This window comes from Tenrec ecaudatus, chromosome 6, assembly GCF_050624435.1.
Source record: "Tenrec ecaudatus isolate mTenEca1 chromosome 6, mTenEca1.hap1, whole genome shotgun sequence".
NCBI lineage: Eukaryota > Metazoa > Chordata > Mammalia > Afrosoricida > Tenrecidae > Tenrec > Tenrec ecaudatus.
This window is the reverse complement of record NC_134535.1, coordinates 109147381-109167544: the sequence shown is the minus strand read 5'-3', so window position 1 is coordinate 109167544 and position 20164 is coordinate 109147381. Positions and strand designations below refer to the sequence as shown.

Genomic DNA, 20164 nt, shown 5'->3' with positions numbered 1-20164 from the left:
TGAGATCATGTTTATTATGCACTACGCCCTCTCTCTCCACTTAATTTCAATATCAGCATTTCCTAAACAGGTTTGTGTCCATTATCATGTAACAACTACTTATTAGGTCCCTTCTACGTGCGCAAATAAAAAGATCGCTGTGCTTAAGAAATACGGAGTTAATGCTAAAAAGCTGGTTAACTGTAAAAGCACTCAGCTTTTCACATATTAAAATCAACAAGACATACAAATGTTGGTTTTCTAAACACATTACACATATAGTTCTTTTTTCATAGTGTGTTTATTAACACAAACTAGATGAGCTACACACACATACACACACCCCAAAAAAGTTCTAAAGAAAAATTATTAAAATGAAATAAACAAAAGTATTTCCAAATGCTCTACAGAGCATTAAGTCAATTCGTCATGACGTTACTTTTTGTCATACCTGACATTAAAGAAATGAGTCTCTGTCTAGCCTCATTTGATGCCCTTGGTGTGCGAATCCGATCAATCCATTGATATTCTGGGTCTTCATTGACCACGAGTTCTTCTACAAATCCATGAATTATCACAGCTCTATAGCACTTTGGAATAGATGTTGCTGTTAAAACATATTAACTATTATGTATCCATTTGTTGTTAGGTTTGAATCCAAATGTTTGTTTAAATGTACATCTAAAGACTTGCTTTTGGGGTATGTCTTTTGCTATGGTAATCTTAAAACAATTATAAGTCCCCTCAAACAATGTTTTAGGATCAACTTTATTCTCGGAAATAATAATTTTTTTCATGAGTTCTTTCATCATTCTCATGTAAATAAATATAAACTGTATTTTTATTATATAGGGAATTATAGGTTCTATTGCAGAGCACTCATCACAAAAATTTAAAAATCAGGATAAACCCACTTAGGTGATTATTATAAGAAGAGAAGTAGAGGGAAGATAAAGGATATAAAGATCTGTGATCATGCAAGTCCCTTTGCAGAATCTCTGTACTCTCTATCCGACAGCCTGCATCAAACCATTCACCTGACACAGCCTGGCACAAACAGCCCTGCAGCTTCTAATAATTCCTGGTCATAAAGCTAACTGGTTCAGTGGTCACTGTAGTACTCAATAAAATCACTTAAGGTGTAGACCATCTAATGTCATAGGATTGAAGTAAGACCTGAGCAGATTCAAAAAGGGAAAAACCTTGAAAATACCTCCATCCATCTTCTCACAAAATAGACACTCAAGATACCTTGGGCAATCAAGAGAATGGTCGCCTATTCTAATCGTTCCTCTTCAACAGGAGGCTTTTAAAATAAATTGGAGCCTTGGAGCTAAGTCAACAATTGGGAAGTTTTCTATTTTTACGAATGCAGGTTTTACTAACACTGAGTTGCACAGATTTGCCCAATTCAGACTCATAGTGCACTGAATTCTCTGGTCTCCCTATCTGTAGAAACCTCTGAAATTTTGGATACAGCATGATGCTTGGTATAGTGTTCTGTTCTGTCTTTCACTACCTCATATTAAGAGTAACATTGTAATACATAATAACACACTACAACACAAACTTCTATGACCTTGCAAAAATTAGAACAATTTATTCTCAAATCAGAGAAACATTCCCCAGGGCTAAAATAATAGCTTCTTAAAAATTAACAATGTGCCCTTTTATATTAAGCCAAAGTTATATAGCTGTTCTATTAGTCTTTGAGTTCCCATAATTAGCAATTATTATATTTCCTATTAAAGGATGAATATATTTACTTACTGCAAAAGAATTTGACTCCACATGAAGATTGCCTAAATCGGTTTAAATCATTAAAGAGGTCTACTTTGACAACTACATTGATTTCCCCACGAATACCTATAAAAACAAAAAGAAAAATAATTTCTATCTTCAGAAAATAATGTACAATGAAATAATCAAGCAAATAAATCCAAACTACTGATTTTAATATAATTTAATCTCAACAGTGATGCTAACTTTCTTTTCATTCTAAGTAGTTTGTTCCTTTATTGCATTTTTGAAGTGATTTGTGTCTATTAGATATTGAATAATTTTCATTTTTATCACAAGCTTCCACTTAATTCAGAATGAAGCCCCATTTAAATTAAGATATTTGTGGGTCATTTTAGAGATGAGGTTGTGGGTCAAACCAACAAGGTTGTAAATGTAGCATCTCACACTGTTCAACCCCATTAGGTGGTCTCATAGTATTATCATATATTCCCATTTTAATAAAAGTTAAATAGTGTGAGCAGTTTATTTATTAAGAAAAACAGTTAATAAATGGCAGAAATAGGATTTAATGTCAGATTGTTAGGATTCCAGAGTTTATGCTTATAGTAACGATACAAAGCTGAGATTTAAAATAAAAGCAGTTTTATTCATTTCAATGAACATAAGTTAAAGAGACAAGATTCCACAAGAATTAAGCATTTTCAGAGAATGCTCTCATGAATAAGACTGGCCAACAGCTACATCTAAACATCTGCCAAGTAATTTCACATGACAATCCTGTCTTTACATCAAATGTATACTTACAAAGGAAGCTCTAAGAAAAGTTATTTGTTAACACCCCCACTGAGATAATGATAAACTATGTTCTAAACAAAGCACTCATAAACAGAATAGACTATGTTGTTGTGGTGTGCCTTTGCACTGATTCTGATGCCTAGCAACTTTACAGAATGGAGTACAACTACACGAGCGGTCCCTAAGGGAACAGCTCACCAGGTCTTTATGCGGACAGTCAATGATGGGTTCACATTGTCAACCCTTTGTGGTTAGTAGCCACGGGTTTACTCACTGCCCGTGTTTAATATGAAATGTTTACAAAAGGTTTTCATTCATACAGCTACTACCTTTAACTAAAGCCCAAATTAATTCCTCAGAGACCCTTTCTATTGACAACATTTGACTACATGTATACTAGGGGGGAGGGGGGGTGAATAAAAGCAAACAAGAAAACTAAGATAATGATCCAAAAATAAAAGTCTCCAGGAATAAAATTTGTATTAGGTAACTGCCATTTCCCTAGGGAGAGCACATGTGTGGGGCTTCAAAACATGGGTGGAAAAAATCCCACTCCCTTTTGATTTCATTTTTTGAACTTTGTCAAGCGCTCGTTTAGCAATTTTTTTGGTTTTAAATCAATATGACCGTATTTTTGTGCATGGCCTTGATGATGTTATAAAAACTCAAATGGCCCTTGGCTGACAAAAGGTTCCCTAGCCCTGGACTATATACCGTATATTCTCGTGTGTAAGCCGAGTTTTTCAGCACATTTTTAATGCAGTCTTTGTGATAAGATTAGGTGCCACGGCTGATAATCAGGTTGACTTATACTGGAGTGCATACGGTATTCCTTAATTTACTTATGTACAAACGTTTTTCTTCTTACCATAAATTCTAGCAAATAATACTAGAATGAAAGATCCTGTAGGTATCATATATACTCGTGTATAAGCTGAGATTTTCCAGCAATTTTTATGCAGTTTTGTGGTAAAATTAGAAGCCTTCACTGATATTTGGGTCAGTTTATATTCAAGTATATACAGTAAGCCTCAGAAAATATCTTATTTTCTCCTAGAAAACTAAGAAAGATGATGACGTCTACGAAGGCAGCCTTGACGATGACTTCTAGGGAGGGGCGCTGGATTCTGTGTGCCTCAAATGCCCCGATGCTGGTCTCAGTAATCACTGAGGTGGAAGCTCCAAAAAAGAAAACTAAGAAAGTAATTTCTACATCACAAAAGTAAAATTGGAGGAAGAAGGGCTAGAGGAGTGGTTCTCAACCTTCCTCATGCCATAACCCTTTCATACAGTTCCTCATGTTGTCGTGACCCCCCCCCAACCATAACATTATTTTCGTTGCTTCTTCATAACTGTAATTTTGCTACTGTTATGAATCGGGTGACTCCTGTGAAAGGGCCATTCAACTCCCCAAAGGCGTCATGGCCCACCAGTTGAGAACCACTGGGCTAGAGGAAAAAACCTCTGATGGTTAAGAATGGATCCATTTGCTAATCTACAGAGACCTTATTTGTGTAAGCTAGCAGTTTTCAAATGTTTTAATGGCAAGACTCCCTTTACAATTTTTTTCTGCTACATATTGTTGATCTCAGTAATTTTTATGAGAGGTAGCATAAATTATTTTTTTAATTTAACTTGGGATCTAGTATCTTATTATTCCTTACCATGTATAGTGTCATAAATTGGAAACCATCCTGAGATGACTGTGGCAGCTTCACTATAGAGCAGAGGGTCAATGTCAATGTACACTTTACCAATGGCATCATTTGCACTGTAAGTGTCATGGTCAAGGACTGTGATCTGGAGAGGTTCATCTTGTAAATCTTCATCATCCACCTAAAAATATACCTTAAAATTAAATCCTATCACTTTAAAGTTTTAATATAACATACACATGTAACAAATGAAAGGGACTCGTGCTTCTGGAAAATAATCTCCAAGTACAAAAATAGAAATTAACACACACACACACACACACACCACCTGTAGCTTCTCTCTCTACATAAGATGCTGTATTTCTAAAGGGGAAAAAAGATATAGTTTACGTTTAGGAAAAAAATAGGGTAATTTAAATATATTTCAAAAGGTGAATTTAGCTACTTTTCCTACACATGACCCTCTATTTCTATATTCTATTTACAGTATCAGGCAAAAATGTTCAAGAACTGTCCAAAAAGAGTGCACCCACTAATGACCATAAAGATGTCGATAACCCCAGTGACACCAGAAATTCTACGGACAATTTTAGAGAAAAAAACTGTAAGTAAAACTAAATTATTTTTTGTAAGAAAAGTTCAGGCACTGTCTCAACCACTGGGATTATAATGAAGAACAAGAAAGAAAGGGGTGTGGCGGGAGGAAGCTGTCTTCCACTCTGGCTGCTATCCTCTGATACCACAGTATTCTGTGCTTTGTTAAGACCTACCATAAAATATTCTTGCTAAAATGGAATATGATATTCCAGATAATAATAAAATTAAAGATATCCAAAGCTACCTAAACCCACTGCCATTAAGTGGGTCTGACTTATGCCAATCATACAGAACAGGTAGAACTACTCCATGGGATTTCTGAGACTGCAAATCTTTATAGAAGCAATGGCCTCTTCTTTCTTGCATGGAGTGGCTGCTGGATCCAAACTGCTGACCTTTTGATTAGCAGCCCAATGGTTAGCCCACACTGTACAACCAGGACTCCAAGATTAGGTCAGAATACAAGACTCAGTGTTACATAAATATCATTTCCTATGACTAAAATACTATGCTTTTTAAACAAGCTTAATTGATTCCACTGTCAATATGCCATAAGCCTAATTCAGATTAATTTTGTAATTGATTGAAATTTATCATCCTTATACATGCTTTGGTCAAGTTCTACCTCTATAATCCTCATAATCTAGTTAATTTTAAATATTTAAATAGTAAGAAATATGCCTTTCCCTATTTCCCATAAAATTTCTTATAAATTCTTTGCTAACAACAAAGCCAGTAAGGATTATTTTGAGCATTAAAGTACATAAAGGGATTATTATTGGCATCAATGATATGATTTATAAATTTGATTAAAAAAGGACACATAATTAAAATTAATTACATAATCCGCACAGAGAAAACAAACACACTCAGAACTCTATTACAGAGTGGATTCTGACTTATAGCAACCCTGTAAGACAGAATGAAAATTCCCTTTTGGATTTCTGAGACTTTAAATCTTTACAGAAATAGAGCGCCTCATCTTTTGACTAAGGAGCGGATAGTAGCTTCAAACTGTTGATCTTGTCATAACCAGACAAACATGGACCCCACTATGCCGCCAAAAGCAGGAAACAAACCCAGAGCTTTCTAGCCAATTTCAAGTCGTAACAATCCTAAACAGTGCAATCTTTATAAGAGGAGAAAGCCTCGTCTTTCTCCCACAGAGTGGCTGGTGGGTTTGAAAGGCTTAACCCACTGTGCCACCTTTAATGACTCAAGCCACATCGCTTAAAATTTATGGACAAAATCATGCAACATTTGGAACTTACATTAAAATATATCTGAGGGTAAAATACAAAGTTGGGGGACAAGCTACACATAACAAGGAGAGCAAAATTTAGAAAATGGTTAAAGGCAGGTGGCACAACTCACTATAGTCTCTCACATAGTTAAAATAAAATAATTTCTTGGAATCTCTCATCATTTGACTCATGTACTGTCCAATGGCTCTTCTAGTACTATAGTAGTGAAAACTGTAAGAGTCAGCATCCAGCAGGCTGCTGAGCTCCCCTGGCTTCTACCTTGCACAGGGTACAGTTCTACCACTCTCCTCTTGCTCGTTTTTAGTGCAAAATATTTTGAGTTTTGCTTCTCTGGCAAGTTTGTGCCATATTCAAACTTAAAGAGGTTTTGCTGCATGTTAATTATGAATCTTCTGAAGACCTCGCTCCAATTTCTAACTACATTAATAACACTCTCTATGTACACTTCATTTAAGAATTAATTCACTCATCTAAGACTATCATCTAATTCATGGTATGCCTATATATTCCTTACCCTAACATTATAGGCCTCGGTGCCAAATAAGTGCTTAAAATCAGTTCTTAAAATAGTAAGGGATTTCAAAAAGTTTGTGAAAAAATTCCATTATCTTTTCATTTTTTATGAACTTTTTTAAGCTCCCTTATATATGGAAAGCAAATAATAGGCATATAGAAATTAAAAATTAATAGCAGTGAATACTGAATAGATTAAATAACCAATTTCAAATAATAAAGTATTACAAATTAGCAAAATCTTTCTGTAATTTTGTCGTAAACTACCCCAGAATTAAAATGTAATTATAACATAGGGTCAATCCTCATACACTCAAAAAGTGCCAACGTTTACAAAACAATTCTAATCAAAAGGGGGAAAATATTATCAGGAATTCCAAATTCTCATGGCAAACAAACTTTCTGGAGCCAGTTAGGCTGGATGAACCCCAAAACTATTTCCCTGAGCTAATATTTAAATCATAAAACTATCCTATGAAGTCACACTTAAACCAAGCAAGGAAACTAAAAAAACCCACACTGACATGAATCAATGTTGACTAAGACTCAAATCCCCTCTGTGGGGTTCCAAGACAATAGCCTTTTATGGGAGCAGAAAGCCGGTCTTTCTCCTGAGAGCAGCTAGTGGTTTCCAACTACCCAACATTGGGATTGCAACCCATCACCACTACACCCCCTCAGGGCTTCTTGGGCTTAATTAGTGAGGATGTGAGCATTTTGCTTCTTTAGGCAAGCGTATGCTAGCGATGGCACACCGCTAATGATGCCCTGCACCGCGAGACTGTCAATAAGGTCACAAAGGGTAAAACCTGACTCGATGGCAGTATGCTTTTGAGTATCAAAGGAAGCTTTACTTACGTTTTCTAAGAGTGGCTGACATGTTTCCTTTCTACACACCAATTCTTTCCAATAGTTGGTTGTCCTTTTCTTGTGTCAAAATTTTTAAATAAAAGGTTGCACAACTTGAATACAACCAATGTTAGTGAACTGTACTGGTAAAACTTGTTGAATAGTCAATCTAGGTAGTGTGTGTGTTCTGCATATTTTCAGAAAATTTTTTAAAATAATTTTTGTTTAAAGCCAACATTCAAAAACTTACCTCAAATTTAAACCATTCAGAGTTCCACTGAGGGTTAAGTGACTTATGATAGACATCTGTTTTAAAAGTCGTATTTCCAAATTTTACCTAAAACAAGAAAAAAATCGAAATATATTCAAATATATCCAAAATATCTCCAAAAATATCCAAAATATGAAAGTAAATTTTAATAATGATTCATTATGGAATAAGGAAACACAACTACTCCCTGAGATAAATGGGAAAGAGCAAAGAATGAGTCCAGATCAGCTTACAGAATCCACCTGGAATAAGGTTCACCCACTGTTCTGCTCTACGTCTACAGAGAAATTAAAATTTTAATTGTGACAGCATGGAGGAAGGAATCAGTATTGCCTTCACCAAACATGAATTCACAAGGAATAGGAAATTCAAGAGAAAGGAAAATAAAACCAGCAGATTAAAAAAAAAATCTACCAGGGTACACAGGAGAGGGTGAGGCGGGGGTAAGGAGGTGGTGCTGACCAACCCAGGGACAGGGGAGCAACAAGTGATCCAAAATCAGTGGCAAGGAGGGTGTGAGAAGCCTGGTAGGGATTCAGCAAGGGCACTATAATGGAGAGGAACTACTGAAACTCAAATGAAGGCTGAGCATGACAGTGGGACAAGAGGAAAGTAAAAGGAAATAGAGGAAAGAACTAGGTGGCAAAGGGTATTTATAGAGGTCTAAAAACTGGAATGTGAATACGTAAATATATTTATATAAGAGTGTGTGGAAAAAATCTAAGTGCATATATTTAGAGGTTTAGTATTAAGGCAGCAGATGGACATTGGTCCTCCACTCAAGTACTTACTCAATGCAAGAACACGTTGTTCTATTAAATTGACATTCCAGGATGCACACCTTCCAGACACGATTGCTGAAGCAAAATATGTACATGAGCAAAGGTGGTGAAGAAAAGCTGATGGTGCCCGGCTATCAAAGGTATATCACATCTGGGCTCTTAAAGGCTTGAAGATAAACAAGCGGTGATCTAGCTGAGAAGCATCAAAGCCCACATAGAAAAAGCACACCAAAAAAAAAAAAAAAGAAAAAGCACACCAGCTTGTCTGACAAGGAGGTGGAGAAGGGGCCGGTTATCAGATATCAAAGAACAAAAAATCTTATCAGTGAGTGCCCACCTTCCCAATTCAATCACTGAAGACAAACATGTGCATAAGCAAATGTGGTGAAGAAAGCTGATGGTACCCGGCTATCAAAAGATATAGTGCCTGGAGTATTAAAGGCTTAAAGATAAACAAGCAGCTATCTAATTCAGAAGCACCAAAGCCCACATGGAAGAAGCACACCAGTCTGTGTGACCAGGAGCTGTCGAAGGGATCAGGTATCAAGCATCAGAGAACAAATGAGCATATCATTGTAATGTGGATGAGTGCAGAGAGGAGACTCAAAGCCCATCGGTAGGCAACTGGACACCCCCTTACTGAAGGGTTGTGGCAAGGAGATGAGCCAGATGGGGTGCAGGGTAGCAAGGATGAAGCATGTAACTTTCCTCTAGTTCTTAAATGCTTCCTCCCCCCAATTATCATGATCCCAATTCTACCTTACAAATCTGGCTAGACCAGAGGATGTACATTGGTACAGATAGCAACTGGAAACACAGGGAATCCAGGACAGATGACTCCTTCAGGACCAGTGGTGAGAGTGATGATGCCTGGAGGGTGGAGGGAAGGTGGGATAGAAAGGGGAAACCGATTACAAGAATCTACATATAGCCTCATCCCTGGGGGATGGACAGCAGAGAAGAGGGTGGGGGGAGACGTCAGACAGTGTAACACATGACAAAATGAATTATGAATGATGAAGGGTTCCTGAGGTAGTGGGGGTGGGGAGGGATGGGGGAAAATGAGCAGCCAATATTAAGGGCTCAAGTAGAAGGCAAATGTTTTGAGAATGATTATGGTAAAAAATGTACATATGTGCTTGACACAATGGATGTATGTATGGATTGTGATAAAAATTATACGAGCCCCCAATAAAATGATGTTTAAAAAAATCTAACTGATCTCACCATCTCCACAAGGGAAGTTAGAACTAGACCCTTAATATAATAACTGAGTATAGTTCCTTTTATTTTCGACCTTCCCTTTATTTTTCATTCCTTACCTGAGCATATAGTGTAAGCAATAAACCATTATACTTTAGTGGTTTTATGTTCTATCTTTAGGGACAGGAAGAGCCTAGGTGGAGACAATATCTTTTCTCAAAGCCAATCAGCAGTAAAACATGAATATTCAAAAACAAACAAATAAAAAACAAGGAAAGGACTAAGGAAGAAAGCACGTTAAATCTCTGGGACTTGCTTTAGACCAAGAATGGTAAGCGCAAACCCTTAGATTGGACTTGGTAAATGGTCAAGATGCTCAAGAACCAAAGAACTAGACATCTGCTTCCTAGCTTTCCTAAATTAGATCACCTCCAGGGCTTACCCGATTTCCTTCAGGTAACCCCACCAATCATCTTTCCTACCCACAAAATTCACTAAAGGTTATGTCCCGTATTACAACACCTAAAGGTGTTATGCAATTGTTGAATTAAGTTCCTGTTTTCTTTTTGATCTACAATCTTCCTTTTGGTATGAGAATACTTGCTAGTATTTCTGCTTAGCCCATCCAGGAATTTTCCTACTAGTATCTAAAACAGCAATGATTGTTCCTTTTTCTAAGTATGTTGTCCCTCAATTTTGGATTGATCAAGGATGGAACTAATCGTTTAGTGCCTAGATAGTTTGATTGGAGAGTTAGACAAGTTTTCAATTATATCAAAATAATCATTTCTTCCATGGTAAAATAAAATATGATCAAGTCAAAAGATAAGTAATAAACTAAGAAAAAAACTATTTTCCAAATATCTCACAAAACTAATTTTCCCAAATATAAAGCATAAGAAAAAATATATAGAGAAACAAAGGGCAATTCATTAAAAAAATTCATATGAGTTCATAAAAATAAAAAAATCCTTGCCAAAGGATCAAAAGGTTTGAAAATTCGCTTGACTAACAAGGCCTGCTCTTACTTTGTTAGTGGGAGCACACACTACAGCAATTTCTACAGAAAGCACTGTAACTGCACATATCCAAACCTTAAATGGCTGTCCTTTTAAACAGTCCCTAAGCGGTGCTATCAGTTAGTGCACTTGGCTGCTAACAGAAAGGTTGGAGGTTGGAGTCTTTCCAGATGTGCCTCAGAGAAAAGGTCTGGCAATCTAATTCTGAAGAAACAGCCACTGAAAATTCTATGAAACCCATTCTACTCGACACACAAGGGGTTGCCATAAGTCAGAGGAGACTCGCTGGCACCTAGACTGCCTTTCGGTCACTATGTGTTGGAATTTATCATACAGAGGTGTGCAATAGTAAATATAAGAAGCAACATACACAGTAGAAAAATATGAGAAACAATAGAACCTTCATGTTAGAATTTATTTTAAATTAAGTATGGCAATGGCATACAATGCTGTTGTTGTATGCTGTCTAGCCGATTCTGACTCACTGTGACCCTGGAGGACACAGTGTAACTTTCAGCAGATTGTCACACGTTTCTCCTGTGCAGCAGCTATTCCATTTGAACCAGGGTTTTGAACCAAATCAGACTCTTATGCTGGAATGATAACTGGATCAAGAGAAACTCATTGGTTGACACCCAGCTAGAATGTAATCTCCCTCCTAAAAAATAAAGGCAGCTCTCACAGTGACTCTCTGCTGGGGATCTGAAATCATTGGGCCTTTCCAAAAATGGCAGTTGCCTGCAGTCACTTTTAATTGGCATGACTCCCGGCAGCCCTGGGAATAATCCAATCTCCTGCATCAGGCTCCTAAAGTCTCCCATTGACTTTGACCTGTAATTTTTCCAGTTATCATTCTAGAATCCCCACCATTTACAATTTAGTCTTTCTGATTTCCCTGTGTTAGCCATGACTAAATCAGCTCAAACTGCTTGAAGCTATGATTCAAATTGCTAACCTTATCAGTTAGCAGGCAACTTAACTACTGTGTCATTGTGAATACTTAATCCGTACAACACAGTGCTAAGATAAAAAACTAAACAGCTCTCTAGCCCTGGTACAGAACAATATGCAAGATGTCTATTTCTAGATCAAGGCAATATGTGTGGCATTTTTATGGAGGACACAGGACAAAATGTTATGAGGCATGCAATATATGCCTGTATATACACAGATGACTTCTAGAGAGATACATAACAAAGTGTAACAACAGTGGTCGCTAAAGAGAACAGGATGACTAAGCTGCATTTCTGTGTGCAAAGTATCTAGGATATAATTATTGTTTATAAAAAATTGCTTTCTTTGAAGTAAAATATTACTAGGATTTATAAAGCCATTCAAAAACCAAATATTTAAGGGCTTTGGCTCAACTTTCAAAAATAGCCTATCATTTTTCTTAACAGTTCAGAACATTCTTAATTTTTTCCCACTAAGCAGTTGTTATATGGTGCCTTGTTTTCTAGTTGCGGGGAGGAGCTGAGCAAAGGAGAGGTGAACTTTCCACTGTGAATATATGAAGGATCTGCTCCTCCCCAAACTATATTAAACAAATAAGCCAAAATCAAATTTTACAAGAAAAATAGCTAGGGTGTTGATTTTACTGAGATTATGATGATCTCACCTCTAATAAGAAAAGAATCAAATTTCATTCAGTTTTAACTTAATTAAAAGGGGATTTTATTACTCAGGAACTAAGTGAATGTCTGGACACAAAGAACTTTTATGTTCTTTCGTAAAGGCATTAGCTCTCCCCACTTATTAGCTATGTTACCTAGAGAATGCTAGTTAGACTCCCTCTGAACAGGAGAGTCTGCTACCATTACATGAGGTAACACGAGTGCAAACAGCAAATGCTTGGTACACAGAAGATACTCACTCATTATTACCATTATTTTTCACAAGTGGTCCTACCCAGGAAGTGCACAGACCAATACTCACAGAACCAAACACACGAGTGGGTTGTGTAGTTCGCACGCACACAAGAAAGGATATCATACACATTATTTGCACTCAAATCTGGTCATTTCCTTTTTGCTCCTTGTTCCCCCAAAGCCTCCTGGACACATACAAAATGGCAATGTACTTTAAGCAAACAGTTCATAAAGTTTTTAAAATGGGATATTATTTCCAGTGAAATTTCCATTACATAAGACTCCATCTCATTCACCTGGTGGGTTCCCCTGAGAATAATCCTCTCTTGATACTTAAAATAATCTTTAAATACTAGTTGGCCTTCACTGGCTGTCTGTCTCATATATTAAAGAAATTCTCTTAACCAATAAAATCAGCACTTGATCAGTAGATAAAATTACTTAGAGAATCATTTTAAAATGATAAAAACCATATGAGATATAATTTTAAAATAAAGTAAGAAAGCAACATTCTTTCCTCAGTCTTATCATATAAGGTTTCACCTCCTCTTTGTGAGGACCCACTGAGTAGCATTTCCTACCACTTTCAACTTCCACTATTAAACACAAAACCCAGTCTTTCGGCGCAGTTCCAGTGTCCTTATGGTCAACTTGAGTCAGCACTGACTCTGTGCCAACTAACATCTCCCCTGGGTTTTTTGGTTTTGTTCTGTTTGGGGTTTTTTATTTTTTATTTTCGCATAAAACACACTTATGAAGGATCACCTGTGATTTCTGGTTTGGGTTTCGTTAGTGTGGTGATGGAACCTAAAAGCACTTGTCAATAAGCAAGAGCTTAGATGGTAAACTTTTTACAATCTTTTCTCCATCTAATTCAAGAGTAATTCTAAAGGACTGTTTGCATCAAGGCTCTACAGAGCATGAATCATTTCTACATTCATTCCACTCATTTAGATGACGCTTAGATAAATTTAAAAAGAGAGTTGGCATTGACAGGTTTGGGAATAAACACAACTACTTCTGGGTAAAGCCTATCAGCTAACTGAAGGGAGAGTCAGAGGGCAGCACACTAGAGAGCAGTCTCATGATGTGGGGCCATCCGAGAACAGGGTTGGTGGGAGGGATGCAGAACCCTGGTGGCTGCTGCAAGGCGCTCAGCGAAGTTGGTTAAGAGAGCTTTCAGATCACTGGGGGATCTGGATCCCCCTTTGCAGTTGTTAGCTGCAGTGAGCAAGTCTCCGCATCTTGGTGATCTCATGCACATCAGATCGAAATGCTGCCAGGACCTGGGTCGTGCAATGATCGGTTTCAGATCTAACCAATGTGATGGATGCGCAGGGTTTTCATTGGCTGGTTTTTACAAGTGGATTCTCAGGCTTTTCTTCCCCTCTAAGTCTCAAAACTGCCGAAACCATGTCAGCATCAGAGCAACCCAAAAGCCTCCACTAACAAACAGTTGCACATGAGCTGATGTATTCGCTGAAAACTGAATTTCAATATCCCGCATAGAAATTGTCAATTCCACCACAGCACCACCACTACGTTCATGGACCCCTGGACCTCCCCAAATTTATTTCCTACTTCTATTCAACAATAATCCTCGCTTCGGTTTACATCCATATCCTTCATGTTTTACCAAACCTGTCCTATTCTAAAATCCTTTTCCTCTCAGCCCACCTAAATGATATCCTTCAAGCCCAGCAGCAATTTCTCTTGCCTTCATTATCTCCCTCTTCCATGAGATAATATACTAGAATTGACTGCCTGCACCACATAAATTAGCCCTTTGATACATTCTAATCCTTCATCACTTTTCCTGCATTAATTTGGCCCTTTCTGCTGAATTCCTATTAGCACAGAAATGTATTCTCATATTGTGCATTAAAAATGAAAAACTATGTACTCACCAGATTCCACACTATTCCTATTTTATAACCATATTTATTAAGACAAGTTGTTTCTAAATCACTAAATGACTCACTACAGTAGATTTCCATTCTCATTGCTCCTGGCAAGATCAGGAAGAACCTCTATGTTATTCAATCCAACGATTTGTCTCTTAATTCTCCGTCCCATTTGACAGTGAAGAGCCTCTCCTCTCTGGAAACCCTCCTCTCCTGCCTTCTGAGTCCTTGCTTCTTTCCCAACGTCTCTCACACCAAATGGTCTACCAAGGGTTTCCTTTCCAACGGTCTCTTCTTCTAATAGGCCTCTTGATGTCAAGTTTCCTCACAAATCTCTCCCTCTTCTTTGCCCAGGTTTGCAAACAGGACAGAATGGTGGTTTCGAGGCAAACACTAGTAGCAGCATCTAGTGAAGGACCAGGGATGCTAGCTATGCACCTAAGAGAAAGCCTCAAGCCTGTCCATGTCTTGACTTTTAAATCCCCCCAAAACAGTTATATGGGTACAAAACTACTTAGAGCCTGTTACATCCATAACACATGTCTAAGGGGTTCCTAATACATGTGATTTTCAAGATATACAACTACCATGTAAATCAAGGAAACTTCAGATTAAGAATTACCATGACAAAAACAACAACAAAAAGAGAATTACCACGACAATGTTTGGAAAGAAACCGGTAATTAGAGAAGCTACAGAGAACCTTGGGAATATTTGATTTGGAGTTGAAGTCAGGCTATTATCAAGTATCTTTCCACTCTAGGCATAAAGAGCCAAAATAAATATCCTTCTACTACCTGGTTCATCATGTCAATTTTGACAATTTTTACTTGGCCTCATCCAGACTCTAGGAGGCTATTATTTTCCAGGCCCTAGGCCTGTGCTAATTTAGATGAGTTTTAAAGTAATCGTTAGATTTTAAAAAGCAATTTTCCAATTTTAATCCACAGCCCTTAATTGACTTCCTACCCTCGGGCATTACATTATCCAGCAACAGTTCATCAGACCAACCAGTCTATACAAGAGCAGGAAGTGTCTCGGCGGTGCTTTAGAACTTGCACTGATGATTCAGATAATGTTGCGCTGGCGATCGGATTGCCGTGCCAGTTAGGGCTCCAAGGGCCAATAAAGAAAGGGCTGTGCACTGCGCCCGACATTCTTTAAACACCGGCTCTACGGGGAGGGGTGGGGTGTGTGTGGGGGGGTGTGTTTCTGTGGTCGCGCGGCCACGCCCTAGGAGCTCCAGACTGGCAGGTGGCCCGTTACAGACCAGTCCTGCCATCAGGGTCACCCCATCCTGCAGGGCTCCTAGAAACGGGCTGCGGGCGCGGAGTGTGGCATTGACAGCTGCGGGCCGTGCACGCACCGCTCGGGCTGCAGTCTAGGCGACAAGCCCTGGCCAAAGGGTTGGGCAGCAGGAGGGCAGTCCAGGAGGGACCAGGCTGAGGAGCTGGGGGCTGAGATGGGACCGGACGGAGGCACGCGGCTTGGCGCTGCCTATGTTTGGGGGGACAGGACCTCGCACCAACCTCCACGAAGGCGTCAGTCAGGTCACTAGCTCGGTCCATCACTGGCAAATGGCGCCCGGCCACGATTTTCACCTTCAGCTTCCCCGGCATCTTCCCGACTTGGGCCTCGCCCGGGGCTCCCGCAGAAACCAAGCAGCGAGTCTGCGCCGAGCGTTGGGCCGGGCGAGGGGAGGGCGGGAGCGCGCGGGGCAACGACCGCGGAGAGCGCGCGGGGGCGCGCGGGAGCCGGACTGTGGAGCCGCCGGCGCCGCTCACTCGCGGCGGAGAGCGGGCGTCCCGCGGGGGCGCCGGCACCTCATTCCGGACAGGCAGCCGGAGGAGAGAGCCCGGCGGGTTCTCCGGACCCCGGACCCCGGTACCGGGAAGAAAGGCAAAACCCGGTCAACATCTCGCAGGTCCTCGGCAGCCCCTACATGTGGTTCTCCTCCCCTCAAAAATGGCGGCTCCCGGGCCGTTGAGGCTGCATCGATAGTTCGGCGCTCCGCCCACTTCTCCCGAGAAATTAAATTCGCGGCGGAAAGATAAAGGGGGCGGGGCGGACTTCAAGGAAGCGGGAGGGTAGGGAGATGGGTCGAGTACGGAATCATCCACCGCCGGGAGAGTGCTGTGCTGGGTCCACAGGGCGAAGTGGGCCCCTTCGCCAGCTGATGCTGCGTGTGTGCGTGCCGAGCGCTGCTGCCCCAGCTGGAAGCGCCCCACTTCGGGAGCCCGCTGAGAGAAGCCCCCGCGGTAGGGACGTGCCGGAGAAGCAACTCCCCTGGAAGGAACGGGGATGCGGTGGATGTGCATGGGGTAGTTTTTTGTTAAACGAACAGGAAGTATGAGGGGCATCTCAAGTAGTGGAATAAGTATTGTTTCTGTACACGTTGGATGCAGTCTGATACGTGTGTGCTGCGTCTCGTGGTATAACTGTGGGCCTTCATTACACTCACTGCCAGTGAGTCAATTCTGACTCTAGCAGAAGGTGGGGCTTCAGAGGAATTTGACCCCCACTCTTGAATCGTCTCCATGTTATGAAGCGTCTACAAGCAAAAAGATGAGACCTAGAGTTCTGGCAGGAGTTTTAAGACCTGCCATAGGTCTTACACACCCACACACAGACCTGCCATAGGTCTTGCATACACGCACACGCACACGCGCGTTCTTAGGAGTATGGGTTGCTCAACTACAAGAAACGAGCCCGATGAGCATTAATTAAACAATCTTAAATACATAAGGGGGGGTTGGCGCAGTGGGTTCAGCGCTGTCCTGCAAACGGAAAGGTCAGGTATTGACCCATCAGCCAGCAGAAAGATGAACAAAGGATGAAAACGTTCTACAGCTGCAGAAGCCCGATATGCTGTCAGGCAATGGACTGAAGGACACCGTCACTGAGGTGCAGTGAATTCCGACTCCTAGTGACCCTGGAGGGCTAGGTAGAACTCCCCTCAGGGTTTCTGAGACTGTAGCTCTGTACTGGCACAGAAAGCCTCAACTTCCCTCTGCAGAGTGGTTGGTGGATTTTAATCACCAACCTTGCTGTTAGCAAACCAACACGTGCTCTATCAGCAGGAAAAAATTAGGGAAACCGAGGCACACACAGAACCTAACAGAAATCCCTCCATGCCAAATATCAAAAACAACAGGCATTTCACATTAACAAAGCCAGCCTTTACAATTTTCGTGGATATAATATACCACTAGCTTAATGGCACTCACTGCCTTGGAGTTGATTCAGACTTACAGTGACCCTGTAGGACATGGTAGAATTGTTCCCTAGGGTTTCCAAGGTTGTAGGGAACCAACTGCCAACTCTCCCATGGAGAAGCTTGTAGATTAGAACTGCCCACTGATGCTTAATCGGCTGCACCACCAGGGTTGATCCAAGCCTACCCCAAAAAACCAACTTACTGTTATCAGGTCAACTCTGACTCAGCGTTGGTGGGTTGGAACTACTGACCTTGCAGTTAGCAGCCCAACACTTCACCAGGGCTCCTTTCTGGGTTAATCAGGAACGGAAAATTTCTAACTAGAAGACAGTTTATTAACTTCAAAAATACTCAAAGGGGTGGATTAAATATTCCAGGTTAAAAAAATTCTACGTGATAGTGATCTAGAATTATTCTCTTAGGGCAACATGCATTCTGCAGAAGGCTTTTGTTATCATGAATGGGAAACTGAACTCTTCCACAGAAAAAAGTGGAATCACTTCCCCAAAGTAAATCTCCAGAAGATAACGTGTTGAACTTTTTCAACTTGAGACACATTTCTCCATTCAAACAATAACAAAGGACATACAATGGCCATAGTGACCATGGTCTCAGAACCCCTGGCAGCTTTAGGTGGAGTCTGACTCTGCTCTAAAAATATCCTTGCCTTTCTCTGAAGGCTCTCGGCTGTTACATGAGACCTGCAACTTCTATTACTGTTTGTTTTTGCTTTGGTAGGAGGGTTGAAATAGTGTTTTTCCCCTCTGAAATCAAAGTTTCCCCATATCACTTCTTCATTTTCTAAAAGACATTTTTTTAAACCGGAAACATAAAAACAGTAGAAAGCTGAAGTTTAGCAACAATTTTAATTGAAAACAATACATTGTAGTACAAGATGTTGCAATGTAAAAAATATTTGCAAATAGCACAATTAGAGGTTAATAATTTCTGCCTCCTAATTAGTAGGCAGTAGGTTACTTGTTCATACATAACCTGTTACCTCAGGCTTCATCCATAGATTATAATTAAGATACTTCCTGAAGCCTTTTTTCAATACAATTAAGACTTGACTTGAGTTTAACTTTCCTAATAATTATACTGGCTTGTTTTAATTAGTGCATGGGACGATGCTGACTTTCCTGACAAATCTATCATAAGGGTCTGAAGCCTGATTGCTTTCTTTGGCTTCAGACACTATGACTGCGCATTTTAGATTCCGCAATAATGGTAAGTGGCCTCAAAGTCAATAAACCCAGTACTGAATATTTTCCTTCCCCCTCCCCACAGGTGCAACAACAGTGGAGCAACAACAAAACACACAAGAATCTTGGTCTTCGTTCACTGTGTTCCCTATTTGAAACAAGAGCAACCTCAGCTACCTAACCAATTGCTCAAACTGAAATTTGGTGAGCTAGCTTAGACCTCCTGGCCTGGTCTAAAGTTAAACCCCTAGATTCAGTTCAGCTACTGGCTTTGAATTATTCCTAAGGCAAAATCAGTTGTTTGGAGGACAAAAATGAGGTAACTGGGCCATTAGATTCTTCTCCCCATCTCGGTTCCTTTGTATCTTATAAAGACATGCCTAAAGTTCAGTAGGCCTAATGGCTCTGTTGAGTAAAACGCTCTCAGGGTTAGGTTACTGATGTGGAGCACATTGCTTTGCACCAGCGTCCAAGAATGCACTCAGCCACGCCACCCAGGAGTAATGTGCAGATTATAGGCATTTGGGTTTCTTATTAGACCAGCATCAGGACAAGCTCCTCTTGTTCTACTTGTGCCTGTTTTCCATTTTTTATCTACTTAGAGCCTCTTTCAAAAACTCTTAGCCAGAGCCGACGGTTATCCTTGACTTGCTCACCACACCTGACCCATTAATTAATCAGCAAATCCTAATATTTATAGCCACTAAGGTCTCGCGAACTCATCTACTTCACTGCACACTGATCATCCCTCTTCCATCCTTGCTCCTCCCTAATCTGTTCATCATAAGTGGTTCAAGAGGTCGTTTTAAAAAGCAAACTTTAGTACTTCTTGGGACGACATCAAACTCAGAAAAACAAAACCAAGCTACATAGTACCTTACATATTGTTTCCAAGACTATTCATGGGAGCCTAAAGCTTCAGCTGTATCTCACAGAGCAGCTGATGGGCTTGAACCACTGACCTTGCAGTTAGTAGCTTAACATCTAAATCATAGCACTACCACAAAGGAAGTAAAATTGCCTAATGTCAGAAGAAACTTTAAAAGTTTTATATACATATATACATACATATATATTTATAAATGTGTATTTATAAATGTATATATAATACATGTAATATACAATATACATTATGTTTATAATATATAATATAAATATATTTATAAATGTATGGATATATACATGTGTTTATAAATGTATATATTTACATATCTATTTGAAAGACAAGGGGTAAAATAATATAGTATTATAAAGCCTCAAGAAGTTAACAGCAAATGTGATTTAAAGGTTGGTGGTATAATG

The 20164-nt window shown here is 39.8% G+C and overlaps 1 protein-coding gene across 9 annotated transcripts in view; it reads right to left on the bottom strand.

Moving 5' to 3' along the window:
- Positions 1 to 16430, bottom strand: part of C2CD5 (C2 calcium dependent domain containing 5) — a 99740-nt gene extending 83310 nt beyond the window's left edge. For 3 of the 9 annotated variants that reach the window (XM_075552002.1, XM_075552003.1, XM_075552004.1), the window contains exons 1-5: positions 15973 to 16430; positions 7647 to 7733; positions 4182 to 4353; positions 1750 to 1845; positions 431 to 586 (exon numbers count right to left, since the gene is read on the bottom strand). In XM_075552002.1, coding sequence (XP_075408117.1) covers positions 431 to 586; positions 1750 to 1845; positions 4182 to 4353; positions 7647 to 7733; positions 15973 to 16062 — 601 coding nt within the window. In that variant the 5' untranslated portion in view covers positions 16063 to 16430. The remainder of the gene's footprint in view (positions 1 to 430; positions 587 to 1749; positions 1846 to 4181; positions 4354 to 7646; positions 7734 to 15972) is intronic. The other 6 variants (XM_075551997.1, XM_075551999.1, XM_075552000.1 and 3 more) reach the window with 3 other exon arrangements.
- Positions 16431 to 20164: the final 3734 nt, after the last annotated feature.